Source organism: Trifolium pratense, linkage group LG3, assembly GCF_020283565.1.
Source record: "Trifolium pratense cultivar HEN17-A07 linkage group LG3, ARS_RC_1.1, whole genome shotgun sequence".
Taxonomy (NCBI): Eukaryota; Viridiplantae; Streptophyta; class Magnoliopsida; order Fabales; family Fabaceae; genus Trifolium; species Trifolium pratense.
Window position 1 is genome coordinate 31135874 of NC_060061.1, and position 24001 is coordinate 31159874.

Consider the following 24001-nt stretch of genomic DNA (forward strand, 5'->3'; position numbering starts at 1 on the left):
AAAAACAAAGAAAAGACATAACAATTGGATTGGGCCGGATGGCAAAATCATTATAGCCCAGTTTACTTGGTTGTCGTCTTCAAAACCAGCGGCACAAGAAGTTCCAGATTGAAGGGGGTAATAGGGGAATATGGAAAGATAACATGCCACATATACTTTCAGTTTATTCAAAATCGATTTCACTCAACGTAAAAGAGTTCCAAATGCTAGCTTCATCTATACTCATGTTTGGAGGAGTAAAATTGATTCTGGATTACTTTGCCAAACATATGTAAAAGAGGGAAATCACGTTTTGAACATTGAAAAGTGCGTTTAGGATGTTTTAACGCAGAACCAAACACACACTACATAACTAAAATGAAATAATGAATCTCGAGTTCAATCCTTGCATAACTAAATTGTAGTTACAAGAAAAAGTTAAAAATATTAACAAAACAATATTTCATTGAACTTTACAAATGATAGAATTAGAGGAATATAGAGTATATATTAAACATATTTTATGTTATTTTATATTTATAAATTAGTTCAACATCTAATTTTACCATACACCACAAATTTAATAAAATAATTTATTTATCCTAATATTAACTCGGGAAAGCCACTCTAGCCTATACTCTTTGTGGGCTTTCCTACACAAGTAACAAGTGGCCTCAACAAAGAGTTGAACCTTGTTTTAGGGGAGCATCCACAATTACAAAATCTAAAATAGCTGCAAAACAATTTATGTATTGTAAAAATAAACTTAAAACAACACTTGTAGAATATTGGTGCAATGAAAAACGGATCATAGGAAGACTGTTTAGAGTATAGGGAAATCAAAACACTATCTAAACAAACATGTAATCATTCTCTCAAAAAAGAACATGTGATCTTAACGTCACCCCTTTTGATCTTAACATAACAAAATTATCAGGCAAATGGTACACCTAAACATATAGACGCTTTAATAAGGTGATATGGTCTTGGCTACAATATTAAAAGATACTAGTTCAAAAATTATTCCACATAAAAAAAAAATACAAAGAGAACACAACCCAATTAAACTCAAAAACCAATTAAGTAGTGAGCTCCATGATGGCACCAACAATGTCTCCATTGTGAGTCTTGAGAGCCTTGACAGCCTTGCTCTTGGACACTCCTGCTTGTGTCATGACCAAATCAATGTCGTGGGGCTCCACACCGGTTTCATCAACCTCCTCTTCTTCCTCCTCAGGCTGTGCTACACCAGCAATTGCACCTTGGTCCTGTTTGGCCATTACAGATCCCATATCTGGCATCCTGAACTGCTGGGCAGCTTGTGTCTGCAACTGAGAGCTCAAGTCCTCTATTTTTGCTTCCCCAAATATGATGTAGGTCTCAGAATTTGGACTCTTGAATACATCAGGCTTTGAGATGAAAAAAAGAATCTAAGGTAGAAAATAATTCGGTTAGAAACCATACGTTTACATAAATCAAACTTAGCAGAAATATATGTAACAACTAACATTTTTGGTTCTCTTGATTGTGACCCTACTGACGCCGGTGACGGGTTTCAGTCCAAGCTTCAGCATTGCTTTTCGGCTCTTCTTCTCACTTCTGCTTTGCTTTGAACCCTCAGTACCACCTGCATCTCAAAGTCCAACAAAACTTATTTATGAAATATACCAAAACATAGCATGTCAATGCCAAACAAATGTAATATAGCATATTTAGATATAAAACAGAGGGAAAGTAATCAAATACACTAATAAATTGTTAATTTGTGACAGCTATTTACAATGCCAATATTAAAACGAATATAATGCACATTGTTCATTCATCCAAACATGAAAACTTCATAAAGAATCATTAGCGCTGAAATGCAGAAGATGAATATAGTTAAGATATGAAAATGACCAACTAAAATTAACCCTTAACATTATAGTAGCTATAAGAGTCAAAGACTGCAGAAATGGTCATCCCTGTTGTGAATTAAGGCACCCAGAATTCAGTGAGCAATAGGTTCACCTTTGTGTGCAAGGCATTTTCCCTTTAGTTCATAGATGCTAAATATAAAATATAAGAAAACTAAAAACACAAATATCTAACTAGTTTACATAGAAAGTACAGCAGTCAGAAGGTCAAACAATAAGAAGTCAATCTTTGGAACTCATGGATGCAACAAGCTCAAGATACGGTAAAATGAAAACTTGTTTGTTTTTCCATAATTATTATGTTCGTGAAATTTATTTATACATAAAATTAATGCAAGACAGTCAAATGTGTACCTCTTTCTGCACAACTCATATCTCTCAAAGCATTAAAAACATGCAACACCATAGCACCTCTTCAATAGCAAAAATTCTCAGGTATAAATTGACATATTGATTGAAAACATTACCAACACAAAACTATAAATTTGAGCATCAATACTTGACCTATATCTGGTTATCAAGTCTAAGGCATCAATGCCACAAAGATTCAAACTTTTGCAAAGGTTCCTCTCAATTCATTTTATACCCTGCTAATTACTATATGCATACAATAAATGAATCTAATTAAGGCCCAAGCATGAAAATACTTGAACATAAAACAACAATAAACCAATAACCGAAGACTAAAAGTAAAGGGAAAGAAAGGTATATATATTAAATGAAAGCCAACAAACATTAACCAGAGTTAATAATCACCGTTTCTTTATATGAAAATTCACTGTGGTTTCTCCAGCAAGATGAGACTAAAAAGCTATACCCCAGTTTATGTAAAAAAGCATAACATTAACTCATCCATATCTATGGATAATAATAAGTTAGATCTCGTAGGTATATTTAGAACACAATACACCAAACCCTAAAAAAATCGACTTTACTAATTGCTATGCATCATAAAACCCAAATAACTAATTGATTAGGTTAATCAAGAAAATAAATAAGTAAAAGTAATTACCTAAAGCGCCGTCTTCCTTATCATCTTCGTCCTCATCGTCATCCTCGTCTTCATCCTCGTCAGCATCATCTTTGTCATCTTCCTTCACGTCCTCAACAATTGGAGCTTCGTCCTCCTGAGTAAAAAAAAATATAAATAAAAATCGTAAGAAAAAATAATACACAGAACAAATCTAAGAAACAGAAAAGAAGGTTTAAAAAACAAGAAAGAAATGAATGATTAACCTCGGGTTGGGGTTTCTTCTTGAGGGTTTCATCGACGGCGGGAATTTGTTGTTCAAGTTCGGGTTCGGTGGTAGCGGCGTCAATAACTGGACCTGGAGCCATGGTTGATTTGGGAATTTCACTCGGCGGAAGAGATAGATGATCAGTGTGAGAGTACAGATGAATGAAATGGATTAGATTGAGAAGAAAGGGATAACAATACTTATTCAAGGGTTTTCATTTTTTTTGGGCCATTCATTTTCGGCCCAATTTACTAGTAACTACTGATGGTTTCTCTCCCGACCCCCCTCATTTCTTTTCTATTCCCTGAATTTCCGTTTTTGCTCTTGGGGGTACTTCGGTTTATACGAACCGAATTCTTTGTCATGCTAAAAATTTCGGTTTATATAAACCGAAATATTGTGTTCCAAATTTTTTTTCAGCTTTCCTGCATAAATTCTGCATGAGACCCTCAACTTCCACAATTTATTTGAAATATTAAACGATGTCCGATTTGAGTAAACGACCACTCGTTGGAAAGCTTAGGGAGTCAAGAATACAAATATAATTTTTGTTTTGAGGGTTAACTATCCAATTGGTTCAGTTTGACCAAATAATGGGTACTGGTACAGAAACAGAGCATAAACTTTTCTCAAACTTGTAGGTAGATTTCTCATACTATAATTAATGAAATTTAACAATTCCGGTGTCAATCTTGTATTAAATTCTGTCTTCTTTACACTGGATAAAAATCATTAGCATACGACTTATATTCAGAGAGTTATGATAAATTTACCACAGGTATCTCTACAACATTTTGCAGAAACTTTTCTCAAACTTGTAGGTAGCGTTTCTCATACTATACTTAATGAAATTTAACAATTCCGGTGTCAACCTTGTACTAAATTTTGTCTTGTTTACACTGGATTAAACATCATTAGCATACGACCTATATTCAGAGAGCTATGATAAATGTACCACAGGTATCTCTACAACATTTTATAGAAACTTTTCTCAAACTTGTAGGTAGATTTTCTCATACTATACTTAATGAAATTTAATAATTTCGGTGTCAATCTTGTAGTAAATTTTGTCTTCTTTACACTGGATTAAAAATCATTAGCATACGACCTATATTCAGAGAGATATGTTAAATTTACCACAGATAGCTCTACACGAATTTTCACATAAATTTTCCTTCTTTTTGGGGGGTATATGTTATTTCGGTTTATATAAACCGAATTTTTTTTCCATGTTTAAAAACTTCGGTTTATATAAACCGAAGTTTGTTGGCAAAAAAATTTCATACCGCAAAGGGCAAAATGAGATTTTTGAGGGCTAGAAAAGAAATGAGGGGTCAGGAGAGAAAAGTTCGTAACTACTTTCATTTCCTCTCTCTCTTAATTTCATTTCGTGAATTTAAATTCGACAAACCACCATTTTGATGTTTAAAAACTATATTTCATTTTATATTTGTTTTTAAATATATTAGAATCGTAGTTAGGTTTATAAATAAATTTTTTATTAGTCATTTACCACATGTGTAATGCTACATGAGCATTTTATATGGCAGCTAATAAAAAACTAGGACACATCAAAGTTTCGTGGTGACAAAATATAATCATAGGAAAAATTGCAAATATATATATATGTTATTGTTTGTTGTTGGTTATTTTATATGGTTCTATCTTCTTTCTTCTTTAAAAAAAAAAAATCTATTATTGTTTGTTGTTAGTTGATTTCTATAAAAAAAAAATATTAACTTGTGCCCTTAAGCACATGTTAAGAAAGCAAAAATAGAAATTATTAAATATTAATTTGTGTATTTTGACTTTTGAAGAATTGAATTTCTATTTTTGTATATCTTAACATGTGCCCTAAGGGCACATGTTAACAAGACCAAAAAAACATCACACACTTTACCTTTCTTCAACCTCTATTATTCTAATGAAGAAAAAAAATTGTGAACACCGTAATATATTTTTACTACTTAAAACTTTAAAACTTTACTTTTTGTTTCCTTAACCATTATCACGAAATACTATTTAGTATAATTCTTATCTTTTTAATCCTTGAAAAAAGGATGGTGGTTCTTAGTGTTTGGGAGTTCAGGAGAAACAATATGCTAATACTCCAGGATTTCAATGAGAGGGAGACACAACATCTCCACTCAAAATCTTAAGGCATCATGTTAATGGGGTCACATCTTTTATAAATCCAACATTCTTCTCATACATAGTTGATGTAACGACCCGATTTTTAGTAAATCGATATTTTATATATTTGCATATATTTTGGGTTAGTGTTAAATATTTATTTACGCGACGTATAATTATTTATCGCGAACACAAGTTTGTGAGCGAAACCTTTGTTAGTGGGCTTGAGGCGTGTGAGAGCTTAATGGGCCTAAGCCATTGGGCTTGGTTCAAGGTCCATGGAGAGTGGTATAAGTAACCAAGTCAAACCAATGAATAGTATCACAATTCATTTTCATGAGAAGTTAGAGTTTGTGAGCTTAGAGCCAAGAGCAAACCCTAGGAGAGCAAGAAGAAGAACACGAGCAAGGAGAAGAGATTTAGAGGCCAAGAATCATCATTCAATCCAAGGTGAGAGTGGTTAAGCATAAGCTTGGGTGATCCAAGAGAGGGGAGGTGTCTAGCCTCCATTCCCAAACTCTCTCATCCAATTTCTTTGGGGTTTTGGGTGAAGTTTCTTTATCATAAACATGTCTTTTCATCTTAGTATGCTTAATGAACATTTAGGAGGGAATATGTATATGTTTGATGATGGTTTTGCATGTTTATGCAACTTTGCTTATTTTGCAAGAAATTGGCATGATTTTGTATGTGTGATGTGTTTTGGTGTTTGTGAATGTTAATACATGTATATATGTATGGTATATACATGATTGATCACTTGTTATGCATTTATAACATGTTATAATGTATTTTGGATGGATTTGGATGTTAAACCGCCTTAGAAGCTCAAGAACAGATATTTTCTTTCTGGTGTAATTCGCTTAGCGAACAGGAGTTCGCTGCAGCGAACTGTTCGCCACAAGTTCGCTACCTGTTCGCCATGTACCTGTAATCCTCTGATGTAGTTCGCTACAGCGAACTGAGCTTCGCTTAGCGAATGAGTTCGCTACCTGTTCGCTACGGCTTCGCTCAGCGAACAGTACTGAACCTGCAACTTTTGTTATTGGTTGTAAGTGTGATTAGGCACTTGTATCATGGTTTAAGGGTATCCTTGCATGATTGTTGATACATGTTTAATAATTGTGTTGTGTGATGGCATTTATATAAAATGTCAAAGAAGTATATGTGTTTTTGTATATCGGGTTGTCCGATAAAGAAGAATATCAGTTTGTCTGATAAAGAAGTTTAATGGATTATGTTATCCATGTAATGAGCAGTAGCTTCGTGCTAAGTGATTATCATATGTTTGGTAAATGCATGGCATTCATAAATTCATGCATTACTTAGGGATATCAGACTTGTCTGATAAAGAAGGATATTGGACTTGTCCAATAAAGAAGGATATCAATGGTAAGTTCCTTGATAAAGAAGATGGTACCACATGCATTAGTCGTGTCTAGGTTGGCATGACATTGAATGTTTGGCATTAGTCGCATTTGAGTAAATGTGCAATTATGTGTTATGTGTTATGTGAGTTCGTTGTGTTGTCCGAGACGACGTGAAACTATCTGGTTGTGTATTTGTGAGTATGTGTTATCTGGTGTATTACTTATCGAGGTATGTGTGTGAGTTAGTATTATGTGATAGGTTGAATATAGGTGCGTTTCTATATTCGTATGTATGTGATTATGTTTACTAACTCTCTACCTAATTGTTATGTGCTGGACCTTTGGGGGTTCAGGTATTCAGGTCGAGGTTTCGATCGAGCTTTAGCTGTAGATCGTTTTGGTGTGGAGCACTTTTGGTGAGGAGCTAGTGTAGGCTACCTTTGTATAGTTTTGTTAAGTTTAGTTTGGTTGTGATGTATATTAGTGCTCTGGTATTTTGTAACATCGAGTCGGGGATCGTTTGTATTTCGTCGTATATCGATGCGAACATCTTAACTTATGTTTTATGTTAATGAATTATCTTTTGAACTATTTTGTTCATTACTTTGAAAATCCTTTATGTTTAATGTTTTCCGCTGCGACGTTTCGTGTCATGTGCACGATCGTTTTGAAAATGTTTTCCGTAGCGCTCCGGCTACTTATCTTTAAAAAGTTTTTAAGATCACGTTTTTAAGGGTAGTTAGTTCGGGGTGTTACAATAGTGGTATCAGAGCAGGTCGGTTCATGTGAGCCATTAGGATTTTCTTTCTCTTGTATGAAGCATGTGTTGGGTACACTGTTAATACATTCTAATGTCGAGTTGTGATTCGTTCAGGAATCATGGCTGCTGCTAGGACCAACGCTCAGATTGCACAAGCTTTGACTGCTTTGACTACATTGGTGGTAAGGGATAATGACCCGGGAAGGGATAGTGAGAAAAGATTGGAAAGGTTTATGTCGCATAAACCGACTCTGTTTATCGGGGGCTATAACCCGGAGGGGGCTATCAAGTGGTTAGATGAGGTGGAGATCATCTTTGAAGCAATGTGTTGTTCTGAGGAGAACAAGACTACTTTGGGAACTTATGCCCTTAGAGAGGAGGCAATCGTTTGGTGGAGGAATGTGAGACTCAGGATAGGAGTGGACGGTGTTGCTATCGTTTGGGAAACTTTCAAAAGGGAATTTTTAAGGAAGTACTTTCCGGCTGATGTGAAGAATAAGAAAGTGATCGAGTTCATGGAGCTCAAGCAAGGAAATTTATCGGTCGCCGAGTATTCGGCTAAGTTTGAAGCTTTGTGTGTGTTTAGTCCACACTACAACATGGTGGAAGCCGAAGAGGATAAGTGTGTCAAGTTTGAGAGTGGACTTCGTCCGGATATCAAGCTTTTGATTGGATTTTCTGAAATCAGGGATTTTCCGACCCTTATGACCAAGGCAAGGATTTGTGATGAAGATAGCAAAGCCAAGACCAACTACTATAAGGCTCTGAATGATAGGAAAGGAAAAGGTTTGGATCGTGGTAAGCCGTATGAGAACAAGGGCAATGGAAGTGGAAAGAAGAAGCAAGGAAGTGGAAGTTGTTACAAATGTGGAGAGCGGGGTCATATGTCATATGATTGCCCGAGGAAAAGCGACAAGTGTTTCAATTGTGGACAGTTTGGGCACAAGGCCGATGCTTGTCGGGTGAAAGTGTTTTGTTTCAATTGTGGCGAGGAAGGTCACAAGAGTCCGGTATGCAAGAAACCGAAGATGCCGCGTTGAGGGTTCGTTCTCTGTTTTATCTCTTAGGTAATTTCGAGGGCGAAATTCTTTTAAGGGGGGTAGAGTTGTAACGACCCGATTTTTAGTAAATCGATATTTTATATATTTGCATATATTTTGGGTTAGTGTTAAATATTTATTTACGCGACGTATAATTATTTATCGCGAACACAAGTTTGTGAGCGAAACCTTTGTTAGTGGGCTTGAGGCGTGTGAGAGCTTAATGGGCCTAAGCCATTGGGCTTGGTTCAAGGTCCATGGAGAGTGGTATAAGTAATCAAGTCAAACCAATGAATAGTATCACAATTCATTTTCATGAGAAGTTAGAGTTTGTGAGCTTAGAGCCAAGAGCAAACCCTAGGAGAGCAAGAAGAAGAACACGAGCAAGGAGAAGAGATTTAGAGGCCAAGAATCATCATTCAATCCAAGGTGAGAGTGGTTAAGCATAAGCTTGGGTGATCCAAGAGAGGGGAGGTGTCTAGCCTCCATTCCCAAACTCTCTCATCCAATTTCTTTGGGGTTTTGGGTGAAGTTTCTTTATCATAAACATGTCTTTTCATCTTAGTATGCTTAATGAACATCTAGGAGGGAATATGTATATGTTTGATGATGGTTTTGCATGTTTATGCAACTTTGCTTATTTTGCAAGAAATTGGCATGATTTTGTATGTGTGATGTGTTTTGGTGTTTGTGAATGTTAATACATGTATATATGTATGGTATATACATGATTGATCACTTGTTATGCATTTATAACATGTTATAATGTATTTTGGATGGATTTGGATGTTAAACCGCCTTAGAAGCTCAAGAACAGATATTTTCTTTCTGGTGTAATTCGCTTAGCGAACAGGAGTTCGCTGCAGCGAACTGTTCGCCACAAGTTCGCTACCTGTTCGCCATGTACCTGTAATCCTCTGATGTAGTTCGCGACAGCGAACTGAGCTTCGCTTAGCGAATGAGTTCGCTACCTGTTCGCTATGGCTTCGCTCAGCGAACAGTACTGAACCTGCAACTTTTGTTATTGGTTGTAAGTGTGATTAGGCACTTGTATCATGGTTTAAGGGTATCCTTGCATGATTGTTGATACATGTTTAATAATTGTGTTGTGTGATGGCATTTATATAAAATGTCAAAGAAGTATATGTGTTTTTGTATATCGGGTTGTCCGATAAAGAAGAATATCAGTTTGTCTGATAAAGAAGTTTAATGGATTATGTTATCCATGTAATGAGCAGTAGCTTCGTGCTAAGTGATTATCATATGTTTGGTAAATGCATGGCATTCATAAATTCATGCATTACTTAGGGATATCAGACTTGTCTGATAAAGAAGGATATTGGACTTGTCCAATAAAGAAGGATATCAATGGTAAGTTCCTTGATAAAGAAGATGGTACCACATGCATTAGTCGTGTCTAGGTTGGCATGACATTGAATGTTTGGCATTAGTCGCATTTGAGTAAATGTGCAATTATGTGTTATGTGTTATGTGAGTTCGTTGTGTTGTCCGAGACGACGTGAAACTATCTGGTTGTGTATTTGTGAGTATGTGTTATCTGGTGTATTACTTATCGAGGTATGTGTGTGAGTTAGTATTATGTGATAGGTTGAATATAGGTGCGTTTCTATATTCGTATGTATGTGATTATGTTTACTAACTCTCTACCTAATTGTTATGTGCTGGACCTTTGGGGGTTCAGGTATTCAGGTCGAGGTTTCGATCGAGCTTTAGCTGTAGATCGTTTTGGTGTGGAGCACTTTTGGTGAGGAGCTAGTGTAGGCTACCTTTGTATAGTTTTGTTAAGTTTAGTTTGGTTGTGATGTATATTAGTGCTCTGGTATTTTGTAACATCGAGTCGGGGATCGTTTGTATTTCGTCGTATATCGATGCGAACATCTTAACTTATGTTTTATGTTAATGAATTATCTTTTGAACTATTTTGTTCATTACTTTGAAAATCCTTTATGTTTAATGTTTTCCGCTGCGACGTTTCGTGTCATGTGCATGATCGTTTTGAAAATGTTTTCCGTAGCGCTCCGGCTACTTATCTTTAAAAAGTTTTTAAGATCACGTTTTTAAGGGTAGTTAGTTCGGGGTGTTACAGTTGACATGAGATTCAACCACTCACACTTGAAACCGTCTCTTCATTCAAAATCAATTATTAACATAGATGTGAAATCTTGAATGACATTTTTTTTACTTTTCTTGAATGACATTGATAAATCATATGCATCATGGTTTGTTTTTACCCTAAATATATTTCTTTCTCATACTATTATAACAAAATTGATTGATTGATTTATATTGAGACTAAATATATTTTTTAGGTTAACTGTGTGTCTCTATGCAGAACTGCAGAGACTGTTTCCTCGAGCCTTGTTGGACCCCAAATAGGTGATAGACTCTCCCTAATAGTTTTAACATTGTTGCATGCCCAAAATAAGGATCAAACCTAGTAGTCTAAAAAAGAACCTGATATATATTGGTAGGGTTAATCGTTTGTTAATGTCATGCTTTACAATATGGTAATAATTATTTATTTAATAAAGAGACGTAAAAGTGTTTCTTTATAATTTGGGTAGCTTGTTATTGGCTTATTTGAAAAAAACGGAACAATTTTTTTAGCAAAAGAAATTATCGATTGATTTACTTTTTGATAAAATGAAGACTTTTGTTTTGGTGGTGGTTGAAGACTAAAAAAAATGTTTTAGCTACGATTTGAATATCTGGTGGCTTAACCTGCTATCTTGTTTAGGGGATTGGAAATGGAATCACTTAATTTGGTTGTATTTTTAGTTTGGAGCTTTGTTTGTAATTGTTTCTAGGTGGAGGCTTGCTTTTGAACCTATTTTGACTCTTGTTTCTTTCTGATTAGGTACATCTTGTGCTCGATTAGGATTGTTATTTTACTAATATAACAAATTTTTATTAACATCACTCAACTTTGAGTACAAGGCAATGGAAATAAAAACGCCACGACACAAACAACAAAAACTAAACAACCACTCCTACACCACTTACAACAAATCCAGTTGAACTATAACACAACACAAAAGTGCAAAAAACATCCAGGGAGCAAGCATAAAAGTTCTTAACCTGAGATTTACTAACAGAATGAAACAGATCAAAATTACCAAATCAACACACAAAACATTCTAATTGAACTATAACAACAATACACATACAAAATACGGGTTTAAAATGCTACTAACCATATGCTATGGTGTTCACAATTTTTTTTTTTTTTTTTGCATATTAAAATGGAAAAAGAGGATAGTACCATGTGTTTTTTGCCTAGGGTGTATGGTATGGGTATGAGTGAAAGAAAATTAGAAGAGGACCCTTCAGAATAATCATCCCTATCCATGACAATATCATCCACATATATAGCAAGTAGTAAATCAAGGGCCAAAATCTTGAATATAGATGGAGTGATCATTTGAGGATTGTTTGTATCCCAAAGAGATCATAGCTTATAACAACTTAGAATAGAGCCAAGAACCTTGACACAATAGGAGTATTGTTATATAGACTTTTTCTAACAAAGTAAAAATAACATTATTGACAGCAAATTGCATTTTATGGCAGCTAAGGCAAGTTTGGGCATAAGATAAAAATTGTAAAATAATTGACTCCAACCATTGAGTGTATCCCTGTCGCTACAAACGTTATGAGTTTGGAGTGGTTGTCCTCAAGATAGTTTGGGTTTGTTTCTGTTTCTATGTGATTGCTTTACAGAAGCTGAAATGAAGGCTCCATGCAATCTCTTTATAAAGAGTTTCGGTTAATTATTTAGTTCATTCTAATCCATACCCTAACATCTTGACTCAATTTCTGTTTTGCATCCTTTGAAACATTACTTCTAAATCTAAAGTCAGATACATAATATGATCATAAGTATAATTTTCTTGTTCACTAGTTTAATAGCAGTAGAACAGTTTTTGCAGCTAACACACTAGTATATCTTTCTCATTTGAATCACACAAATCCTTGTGTCAATTAGTTGAGTACTTGTTTGGTTTCTTTTTCCTCTTATATTTCACATATCCATATATAATATTCAAATTCAGCCATTGCCAAAAACCAAAAAGAACAGTCATCAATATAGACTCACACTCAAAAACCTCTGCATTTCATATTATACATTATACCTCCCTCTTATTATTGCTTTCTACTTAACACAACACATTTATAGTTGCAGCACAATCAGCATCCTTCTTCTAGTGAGTGCCCATGTTGGAATAGAATAAAGTAGCATGTTGTGTAAAGAACTAGTTGCAGAAAGACTCTGAAATATACATTGGTAGATTCAATAGTAAAAATAGCTCATGTTCAAAATCTCTAACATTCCTCTAATTCCAAAAAGAAACTATCACAGTACCATATGCCAATTCAATAATTATATGTAACCCACAAAAGATGCCAAATTTCTGAGAAAGAAATTTACATTTTAATATACTCTCCGCCTCACTTTCCTTTGATCCTTCCAGTAACCAGCACTCTCAGCAGAGCAATGATTCCCAGTGGTCCAATACTTACAAGGTGCAGCAGAATCACAAACATAACAGTAGCACTGTGTTCAGTAAAAGATTGTCACCAAGTTAGCATAGGGGATAAAAATCCACAATATTTACACACACAATTGTAAATATAACAACAATTTCCATTACCTTATCACAATAGCTTTCACGAGCGGTGGTCTTAAATGGAAATTTGATACATAAATGTCTTGAATGAGGATAATCTCTGAGGGCTACCTGAATGATCATGAATCAAGACAAAAGACATTCATTTTAGAATAATTGTACTAAAATTGTAAATAATCTCTTAAATTTTTCATGTTATATTATATCATAATGATCATAAATAGTTCCTTAGTTTTTGCCCTTAAAAATTCTCCATTTAAATTTGTTCTGGACCGGACCAGGACCCGTATCCTTCTGCTCAGCCCAATAGAGGTTGGCCCACAACCAACATTCTAATAAACCGCAACAAACACAAACAGACAACGCTCGTAACATCCGCTGTGAGATCAATGATTCTATTTGCTAATAGAGGTTGGCCTACAACCAACATTCTAATAGAGGTTGGCCCACAACCAACATTCTAATGAACCGCAACAAACACGAACAGACAACGCTCGTAACATCCGCTGTGAGATCAATGATTCTATTTGCTAATAGAGGTTGGCCTACAACCAACATTGTAATGGACGGCAACAAACACGAGCAGACAACGCTCGAAATGTCCGCTGCGAGATCAATTACTCTAATTGCTAATCAATGCATTAAGGGTCATTGTCCCCTCCCCATTGATGAGGATCCCACACCTTTTGCCCTCTCGTCAATGGATGTGGCTCCGCGTCGGCGCCTATATACACCTTCCCAGCAAGTAACTCAAGTAGGTTATTTATTCTATAGTGTCACGATTCACGCATTTGCTAACTTGAGCGTCAGAGAGCTTGCGGGTACCCCACTTCACCAACAACCGTACAAACGTGAAGTGCTCGACGCTGGCCACTCCATTCTCAGGCAAGATCAAAATTAAATTTCTTAGGTTTTGCCATTAAAAATTCTCCATTTAAATTTTGTTCTGGACTGGGCTAAGATCCGTATCCTCCCGGATCAGCCCAAGCAAGGTTGGCCCACGACCAACATTCTACTGCAACCTAACATGAGCAGACAGCAGTGGGTAACGTCCGCTGCGAGAGATCAATGACTCTAACTGCTAATCAATACATTGATGAGGGAGACCTTTTGCTGTCTCATCAAAGGATGTGGCTCTGCGCCGGCACCTATATATACACCTTCCCAACGAATGACTCAGGTATCTAGTCTCACACTTCACGCATCTTTTAACTTGAGCGTCATAGTGCTTGCAGGTACCCCCACTTCACCAACAACAGTACAAAGCGACTTTCTCCTTAAGCGCATGTCTCAGCAACAGAAAACGTGCTTCACACCCTGCCACTCCTTTCCCAGGCAAGATCAAAATTTAATGAAACCAAAACATGAAAAACAAGTTGGTGATTTCAATTTTACATTTTGTTCTCCATCAAAATCAACAAATTCCAATACTTTTAACAAAACTACAAAATGGGTTTCCATCAAAAACTATATATAAAAAAAAAAAAACACACACACACACACACAAACGAGGGTTATGTTATGATGCGTGAATTTACCTTGCCCTTTTCACCAAGAACACAAAGATCATCATCAGCGTCTTTGCTTTGAGGTTTAGATGAAACATCGATGGGAGTGGTGTCGGTAGGATCAAATCCTAGTATGAAACAATCGTCAGTTTCCTCGAAACGCTTGATGTCGTCGATTTTCTTGAGACAAGCGATGACCCTGATCGGACTCTCGTCGATGACAACTTGTGGTTCTGATCGGACTGGAGTTCTGCGACGCGATTTCTTTTTCGTCGTCATGTTTCTGTACTTCTTCTTCTTCTTCGCTTGAATTGAACTCGAATTGAAGGGTGTGATTCAGTGTACTTCAAGGGTTGCCTCTTATATACTCTATTTGATTCAAAATTTCAATTTTATTTTTTCCCTTACTTGAAATATAACCGTTTGAAACCCTTTTTTGTCCTTTTTTTTTATTCAATTGTAAATTATAATATCCATATCCATTGTATAAAAAAAAATCCATATCCATGATCAATAATTCAATGTTTGGTCTCTATATTTATTTACTTTTTAGTTTCTTGTTGGCCTTTTGTCTTCTTTTCTAACAAACAAAATATATTTAGTCTTATCAATCGTTAGTTGGTTCAGTGGCGATCAAGGTTGTCAGAACCGGACCGGACCGGCCGGTCGGACCGTGAACCGGTCATGAAACCGGCTCGGTTATGATTAAAAACCGGATAGGAAACCAACCGGAAAAAAACGTGGCGAACCGGCCGGCCGGTCCAAACGGTTTTGCAAATTTTTTTTTTTTAAAAAAACAAGGCAAAATCTTTTTTTTTTTTGAAAAAAATCTGAAACAACGTAGGAATAGAAAAAGTTGTTTTTCATCTTTTTTCTCTTCTCTCATCAGTCATCACGTAAAAACGTTTAACATCTCCTCCACCCTCTTCAACCTTGCTACAAACCCTTCCCCTTCCTCCTCTTGCTCCGGCGCCGGCGGTACTACTACTTTTTTTGAAAAAGCTAAAATGAGATATATATTAACAAACAGTCTCCTCAGCACAAGGTGTGCCAAGATAGACTACCAAAGTTTACAAGGAAACCAAGAAAGAAATACAACAATCGAAATCACACCGGCGGTACTACTACTACTACCTCTTTTGCAGCCAGTTTCTTCTTTCAAGTCCATCAATGTCTTCTATTCCTCAAGTGAGTGTTTATTTATTAAATTCTTTTTTTTATTTTTGCGTTCTTTTTTTTCTTTTTGCATTCTTTTTTTCTTCTTTCTATTCTTGTTTTGATCTTTGTTGTTGAACTTGATGAACATTTAGTTTTTGCTTTTTCACTTGGCACTTGGTTTTGGTAGTATGTTGCCAATTGATTTTTTTTTAAGGCAGTATGTTGTCAATTGATGTTATGGTGCTATTTTGTGTTATTAACTTAGTTTATTATATAATTTATAATTTGGTTTGAATTATAAATTTTATTTTATTTTGACCTTTGATATTTTATCTTTTTAATGTGTGAAATTATGAAATATTGAACAATTATTCATATATTTTTATTTATATATTAATTAAATTATATATTTAATTAAAAACGGTTCGACCCCGGTTGAACCCGGTCCGACCAATTGAACCTTGAACCGGTGAGCTTGCCGGTTCGATGACCGGTCCGGTTCTGACAACCTTGGTGGCGATTGATGCTGAACTTGGTAGGAAGGACCACAGTTCGATCTCTCGTAACTGCGATCGGAAGTGGGCTGAAACCACTTGATGCCAGAACTGACCCCCGAACCAAATTCAATTGCTGGTGGAAAAAAAAAGTATTTAGCCCTAATCAATCCCATCTATCTCTTCTAACCAACATTTGGTTACTGTGGGGAAAGTTAGACATTTTTTTAAGGAGCAAATCTAATGAAATAAAATAAAGTGTAGTTTGAGTATCTAATTGATTTACAAAATGTAATTACTAGATAAAATATATATATATATATATATATATATATATATATATATATATATATATATATATATATATATATATATATATAGTAGAACAGCACAAAACAAACATTTAAGATATTGATCAACTTGTGGTCTTATGGTTTAGTAAGAGACAAAATTTCAATCTTTGTTCAATCTCTTGCCCTTTAATTTGTTCATTCTCTAAAATAATTTTAATATCAATGACAGTACAATTGAATTTATCTTATCCGATCTCTTATTTTTTAATAGATTAATCACATTGAGTGTTGTCTTTGACAATTTTTGATTGTTAACAAAGTTTTCTTTATAGTTATTTAAAAAATCTAATTAAATTGTTAAAATAAGATTAAAGACATCTATCATACAAGTAAATATATTGACTTTTCAAGCTACTAAGTTTGGTCTAGTGGTGAGAGATTTAGATAGTTTGTATAAGTTCGTTGGTTTGATTCTATGCTCCATTGACTTGATCTTCCTTGAGTTTCTCTGTTATAATTTTTTTCCTGGACAATAGGGTCTTTATACTAACTTATTCAAATATTAAAAAAATAATAATAATAAATGGATAGTCAAAGCTACCCTATAGACCCACATAGGCTGTGATGAGAGCCAAAAATATCGAGATTTTTACATTCGACTAAGAGCACCCATATATAAGTCAATTATTAAACACCACATTATCAAGTTGAATTTCATTAACCTTTTATTTTCAGGTACACACAAACCTCCATACTGATGAGTGATGAGCATTGAGCATGATCCACTACTACGGAATACCATACCTTGCTAAAAAACAATGGCTTCACGATCAGTTTTGTTGGATATGGTAGTAGTGGATGATGAATATGTATCTAACAAAACTAATAGAGATAAATATTAACACTTGATACTTGATACTTTCAAGTTTTGTTGGATACATACATATTCATCATCCACTACTATGTCTAAGTTAATATTTATCTCTATTAGTTTGTTTTTTCAACACTTGATACTTTCAAGTTTTGTTGGATACATATTCATCATCCAAACAAATAATTCACAAGTGCATTGCTGGTTGCTATCATGTCTCCACAAAAACGATGAATTCCATTCCATGACTTCCATCGTTACATGATCGCAAGAGTTATATCAGATTATAATATTTACTCAATTTCATTCAGTGTTGACTCCTTTAACAGATTAGTGAGTTAAAACTAAATCATCAAATCCAAATTGCAAAACTAGAATATACATACATGCTGCTTTCATATGCTCATAGATCATCCAAGTCACTCAAAATGTAATTTATATATATCATGATACATTCTTCACTACAGACATAAATAGTTCTGGAATTTACCCCAAAATCAAACTTCTAACTTGGCTTCTTGTGTCTCATTTCCATCAAAAGAGGGTAGCAGCAACATAAAACATATGTAAAAGTATATATAATTATGGAGTCTCTTCTTCAGATAAACGTTTATTCGCATTCCTCTCCTCCTCCCAGTCACTATCAGCATTGCAATGTGGGTCATAAGAATCGCTCCAGTACTTACAAGGAGCAACTGAATCACATACATAGCAGTAACACTGTATTTCAACCAAATAGACTAATTCAGATACAATGTAGAGATGAATAGAAACTAAAACAAAGTTTATCCCAACATTATACAATACCTTTTCACAGAAACTTTCATGAGGTGTAGTTGTGAAGGGAAATTTACCACATAGATGTCTTGCATGTGGATAATCTCTACAAGCTACCTATAAATTCCTCAAAAAATATTCAATCAGCATGACTCAGAATATAGTTTTATACACTGATAAAGGTGTGTCCAAAGTCATCCCTATGAATATAACTCGGTTGGTAGAAACATCGTTATATACAAGGATCGGAGTTCGAACCCCAGACCATTAAAGATGAAATTCTAGCCACTAGGCTACTTGACCCAAAAAAAACGGTCCAAAGTCCGACACAGTTTGTGGCTATGTTAATTTGATTCATTTTCTCAAAGCCTATCAGTGTCATGTTTGATGTCGGTGTCTAACCTTCATATTACTTTTATGTTTTTTTTTTTTGTTGAGAAATGCCAAAAATGTAACAGCTTTTACTAAAAATGAAAAAGAAAACAAAAGTACAGAATTTGTCCATTCAAACTCTACTTGATTGCTAGTTTACCAAAAGCACTTCTTCAATTTAGACAAGTGAGAAACCAGGAAGCAAATTACTTTGCAAGATTATTTTAACTTTGCTTTTCTTGTAATTTTGTGCCAAACAAGCACCTTAACTCTAACTAGTAACTACAATGGTTTAGCAGTGAAACCAACCTTAGCAGCAAATAAATTCTTGCTCCAATAATAGACAAACCATTTGAACCCAAAATAGAGATAAATACCAATAAAAACTATCTCATGATGACATACATTAATATATTGGAAATTTGTTTTTAGTTACTTTAAAAACAAAAACTAAAAACATCCATTTTTCTTAATTTCCAGGACTAAAAATTGTTACAATAACTAAAAACATTTCTAGCAAAAATAAACAAAAAAAAAAAATGTAAAATTGAGTAAACCACCAAATTCATCCTCAAATTTCCAGTGTGCTCTCAAAAAACAACAACATCAATAGTATCAATAATAGATGAAAATTGAAAGTATATATAAAGAGAGGTTTTTTATTGGAGGAAGAAAAAAAGTGGTATATATTTTACCTGACCCTTTTCAGCAACAATGGAAATATCAGGGCTATCACCATCATCATCATCATCATTGTTATTCTTGTTTTCCAATGAAAGTTTTGATAGGTCAATAGAATCATCAAATGGGTCAAAATCTAAAATGAAACATTCCTCAGTTTCCTCGAAACGCTTAACATCTTCTTTTCTTTTGAGACAAACCACTGCCCTTATTGGGGTTTCTTCCATTGGTGAAGAAAGATATGAAATATCTTCTTTGTTATGCTCTTTCTCTTCTGCTTCTGCCATTGTTTTCCCCTTCTTCTCTGTTTGCGAGACCTTTCGCTTTCCGTCACTAATGCGGTGTTGTTTTCGATTGACTACGCTACGCCTACAATTACAAATTCAAAATAATTTGTTGGGTTTTTCAAGGTTTCATTCGGCCCTATTCAGAAAAAAGCCCACAGAAAGCAACATTTACATTTCTCCTTCCATCCATGTTTCTTTTCTACCCCCGTTTTTCAAATTTTGTATTGTTTTAAAAACTTCGGAATGCGTTTTCTGAAATTTTTCTAGTTCATATTCGCAAAACACATTCCGAACTTTTTATCCAAAACAAAAAATTTGGAAAACGTGTTTCGAAATATTTATTTATTGGGCAAAAATGGGGGTAGAATAAAATCGTCTAATCTGGTTCGGAAGTCAGTTATGGCATCAAGTAATTCAATCCCACTCACGATTGCAGTTACGGGGATCGAATTGTGGTTCTTCCTATCAAGCCCAGCACCAATCACCATTGAACCAACTAACGATTATCTTTATAAAAAGTGATTTACATATTTTGAAAAACAAATGCAAAGCAACTTCTATCTTTTATTTTAAAATTAACAAGGGTAGAAACCCGGCGGGTTAGACATTAAATAAAGTTTTGTGCTCGCACACATAAATATATTGAATTAAAATTAAACTATATTTACTTTTTTTTTTTTTTGAACGAGCCAAAATGAGACATATATATATATATAGTCTTCCCAGCACAAGGCATGCCAAGAAAAATTAACAAAGGTTACAAAGAGTCAAAATACAAGAACCGAAAAGAAACTAATTAAACCAAGCCCAGACAAAGCATAGGACTAGACCACCACCTATGGCAGTTTAAAGCTAAAGTACAACTCGTCACTTTCAACCACCTATAAGAAAAGGTTTTAATCTTGTCCAACATCTGATGTAAAGAGTTTGTTGAGCCTCTAAATAATCTGTATTTGTTGAGCCTCTAGTGACCCATATGAGTTGCATAAAAGAGCATCGTGCTCGAAGATCTCCCGCTGAAGCAATAAACTGAACGAAATGATCCGAAAGAGTATGAGCAGTCACCAAAGGAGAGCAAATCCAAGAGCTGACAAGAGACCAAAGAGAACCAAACGTACTACAGGAGAGAAAAAAGTGCTGAGCTGGTTCGACCTCTCGACAACCAGAAACACAATGATGAGCCTCCATAGGTAAGATGTCGCGAGACACCAGTTTTGCTTTGGTAGGTAATATGTTCCACAAGAGTCGCCACGCAAAGATAGACACAATCAAATGGACCTGAGAGTGCCAAATAAGACCTGCCGCAGCATAATCGCATCATGTGCCGTCAAAAGCTGATAAGCACCGCGAACTGTATAGCCACCATCCAAGTTAGGCTGCCACTGCCACCTATGTAAAACATGATCCTGCAAGGAAATTGTAAGAAGTGAAGACTGACACTCTCCCAACATCTCCTCCTCTCACTCCCTCAACTGACGCCGCCACTTCCAAGCCTCCCCCTCAGGCCCCCAACCCAACAAGAACATCTCGGCCACTGAAATCGATTTGTTCTCTGCCAGGTCAAACAACCGTTCAAATCGCTCACACAACGGGGTCCTATCCATCCAGGATTAATCCAGAAAAAAGTGTCAGAACCATCCCCCACCTTTCTCGAAATGTGCTCACTAAACCACCCTCCCCCTGACTCACCCTCACCATCCCGAATACGAGCCAACTTCCTCCACCACGTTGACCCTCGTACCCCTCCCTCACAAAGCCTGCCTCTCTCAATCCCGTAACGAGCTAGCTGCTAACACTCGAAACCACAATCCCGCTCTATCCACTACCATCCTCCAACACCACTTACCTAACAGGGCCAAGGTAAACTTCATCATTTGTCTTACCCCCAAACCTCCATACTCCTTCCACAAACAAATAGTTTTCCAGTTAATCCAAGAAGTTTTCCTAAAATCCTCACTTCCCTCCAAAAAAAATTAATTAAAATAGATTCAATAGAAGAGATAGTACCTGAGGAAGCTTTGAAGAAAGAAAGAGCATAGACAGGAAGAGAGGTTAACACGGACTTAAGCAAAACCAGACGACCACCAAAAGACAAAATGCGACTCTTCCAACCCGATAAACGGTTCTTAAGACGATCCAAAACCGGTTCTTATTACATTTACAAATATAATAATATTTTAAAACTAAACTAGTTTATTGACTCGTGCATTCGCATGAGTATTCGATATTTAAGTTTGTCATTATATTAACAGAGAAGATTGATCATTTAGAATTAAATATTTAAAAATTTATTATATAATATTGTTAAAATATAAGTGGAATTATTATGCTATTTCTTGTAAACTTATTTATTCAATATTTTTATGTTTCAGTGACAAATAATAGTCTCCTGTATATTTTTAATAAAAAATTAGAAATTTTATTAGGAATATTTATGGTAATTCAGTAAGTTTGATAGTACTAGTAAATAACTTTATTGCGTCAAATAAATAACTTTATCAAAATATATTTACATTATGAAAAAATTAAATTAAATTACAAAAAAATATTAAAAAAAATATAAATAAAAATGTACTTGATTTATAGTTAAAATTTGAATTAGAATATTATACTAAAAGTTCACGAAGCAAATTTAAAAATTAGAAAGAAAAATATAATTTGTTGGATAAAAAGAAACAAATATTTGTTGAGATATATATATGTTAAATTAAACCATCATTTAAAATATAGCAATTATTTTTAATATATTGTTGGTAGTTTTTTACTAAACTTTATATAATTTTTTTATTGTTTCTGTTTTTTTTTTCTTTCTATAATTTTGTTTTTTTTTACTAAAATTTATATAATTTTTTTATTGTTCTTTTTTATTTTCCTATTTTTATGAATAGATTCAAATTTTTACCTTGTTCCTATATTTATGCATATACTTTTAATAGAGTAAACTTACAACGAAAAATATAAAATTTGGAATATTATTAAAATTAACAATAACAAATTAGAAAACTTAGAAGTAATCAATTTTCTTTTTTTTGGTCAAGTAGCCTAGTGGCTAGAAATTTCACCCTTAAAGTGGATAAGTGGGATGATCGGGGTTCGAACCCCGGTCCCCTGCATATGGGACATGAGTAATCAATTTTATTATATTAAAAACAGATAAAAAAAAACATTTAAGAAAAACTCAAATTTACCTAAATACGAGATTAAAATGCACATAGTTTTTTTTTTTTTTGGATACGAAATGCACATAGTTTGTTTTAGATAATCTGTTGTAAATTTGTAATTCAAATTAAGTTTTTTTTTTTTGATAAAATTCAAAATAAGTTGAGGATCCACATCTTGTAACTTTTTTTTTGGTTTGTTATGCTTTAGCTACTCCTTCTCCCTTATCTTTATTTTTGGTTTGTTAATTACCATCACTTCAACATCTCCTTTGTGTATATATACAGGTGCACACAACATAGCTTTGTGTATCATTTTTTTTTTTTGAAGCCAGCTTTGTGTATCATTAATCAATATTGCAAATACACAATTTTATTTTCAAAACTTGTTTACAATATGGGAAGTTGTTGCTCCATACCTAATGAAAGTGCTCGAATCTCTAAACCTACTAAGAATGGTAGTTTTTCTGGTGCTCCTAAGAATGTCGCTCCTAGGAATGTCACGAAACATCGTTCTAGTGCTCCCAAGAACGACGACATGGTTATTATGACAATGTATCCTTATGCTGGAATTCAAGGAGGGGATTATGGTAATTTTAACAGTGGTGGAGGACTTGGAGGCGATGGCGGAGGTGGTGGAGGCGGAGTGCACAATGGCGGAGGACATGGAGGACACGGTGGGGGAGGTTGCGGAGGTGGAGGGTGTGGAGGAGGTGGTGGAGGTGGCGGTGGAGGGTGTGGAGGAGGCAGCTAGTTAACCGGTTGGTCAATATACAGCTTTTGTAGTTAGTTAGAACTTATGGTTTATAAAACTTGTTTACTTTATTTTGTTTTATGAGTACTGGAACTAGAACAAACTGAACAAGGGTATCAAACAATTTTCTTTTAATTATATTCATGTTTACTAGTTTTATTTTTTAATAATTAAAATAGGTACTCTTCTGTACCAAAAAAATAAAAAGATAGGTCCTCTTCTTTAAATATATTAGTTCGTTCATTCATGATTGGATCTCTTTTCATACTGCATAAAATTCTAATCGGTAGTATTTAATGTATATGACTATTGATTGCTTGTATGTATGAGTAGGAGTATGTATTTTCCGTTATTAATGATCTAAGCCAATATAGTGGACTATATATTTGATCATGGTTCATGGATGTTTATAAGGTGTATATCTTGATCATTTGGATGAGTGATGTTACATTAATCTGATGAAATTTGCTTGAATCTGGATCTTAGGTTACTTCGATTAGTGTTATTAATTATCTACCACCAATAATAAATTGTTTCAAAGGACTAAAAATTTGAATCTTTTG

The 24001-nt window shown here is 34.7% G+C and overlaps 4 protein-coding genes across 4 annotated transcripts; 1 reads left to right on the forward strand and 3 right to left on the reverse strand.

Moving 5' to 3' along the window:
- Nucleotides 1–869: 869 nt before the first annotated feature.
- Nucleotides 870–3318, reverse strand: LOC123916602 (nascent polypeptide-associated complex subunit alpha-like protein 2). Its single transcript, XM_045968105.1, has 4 exons — nt 3132–3318; nt 2908–3022; nt 1488–1606; nt 870–1409 (listed from the first exon to the last, which is right to left on the reverse strand). The coding sequence occupies exons 1-4, from the start codon at nt 3231–3233 to the stop codon at nt 1059–1061; spliced, it is 687 nt and encodes a 228-aa protein (XP_045824061.1). The 5' UTR covers nt 3234–3318; the 3' UTR covers nt 870–1058.
- A 9194-nt stretch (nt 3319–12512) lies between these two features.
- Nucleotides 12513–15697, reverse strand: LOC123916479. Its single transcript, XM_045967948.1, has 3 exons — nt 14624–15697; nt 13110–13196; nt 12513–13012 (listed from the first exon to the last, which is right to left on the reverse strand). Exons 1-3 carry the CDS (start codon nt 14870–14872, stop codon nt 12890–12892), a joined length of 459 nt encoding a protein of 152 aa, XP_045823904.1. The 5' UTR covers nt 14873–15697; the 3' UTR covers nt 12513–12889.
- Nucleotides 15698–17786: 2089 nt separating this feature from the next.
- Nucleotides 17787–19690, reverse strand: LOC123916629. The gene is made up of 3 exons (XM_045968138.1): nt 19254–19690; nt 18217–18303; nt 17787–18129 (listed from the first exon to the last, which is right to left on the reverse strand). The coding sequence occupies exons 1-3, from the start codon at nt 19524–19526 to the stop codon at nt 17992–17994; spliced, it is 498 nt and encodes a 165-aa protein (XP_045824094.1). The 5' UTR covers nt 19527–19690; the 3' UTR covers nt 17787–17991.
- Nucleotides 19691–23081: 3391 nt separating this feature from the next.
- LOC123914954 (glycine-rich cell wall structural protein 1.0-like) lies at nt 23082–23438 on the forward strand. Its single transcript, XM_045966116.1, has one exon. The coding sequence runs from the start codon at nt 23082–23084 to the stop codon at nt 23436–23438; it is 357 nt and encodes a 118-aa protein (XP_045822072.1).
- Nucleotides 23439–24001: the final 563 nt, after the last annotated feature.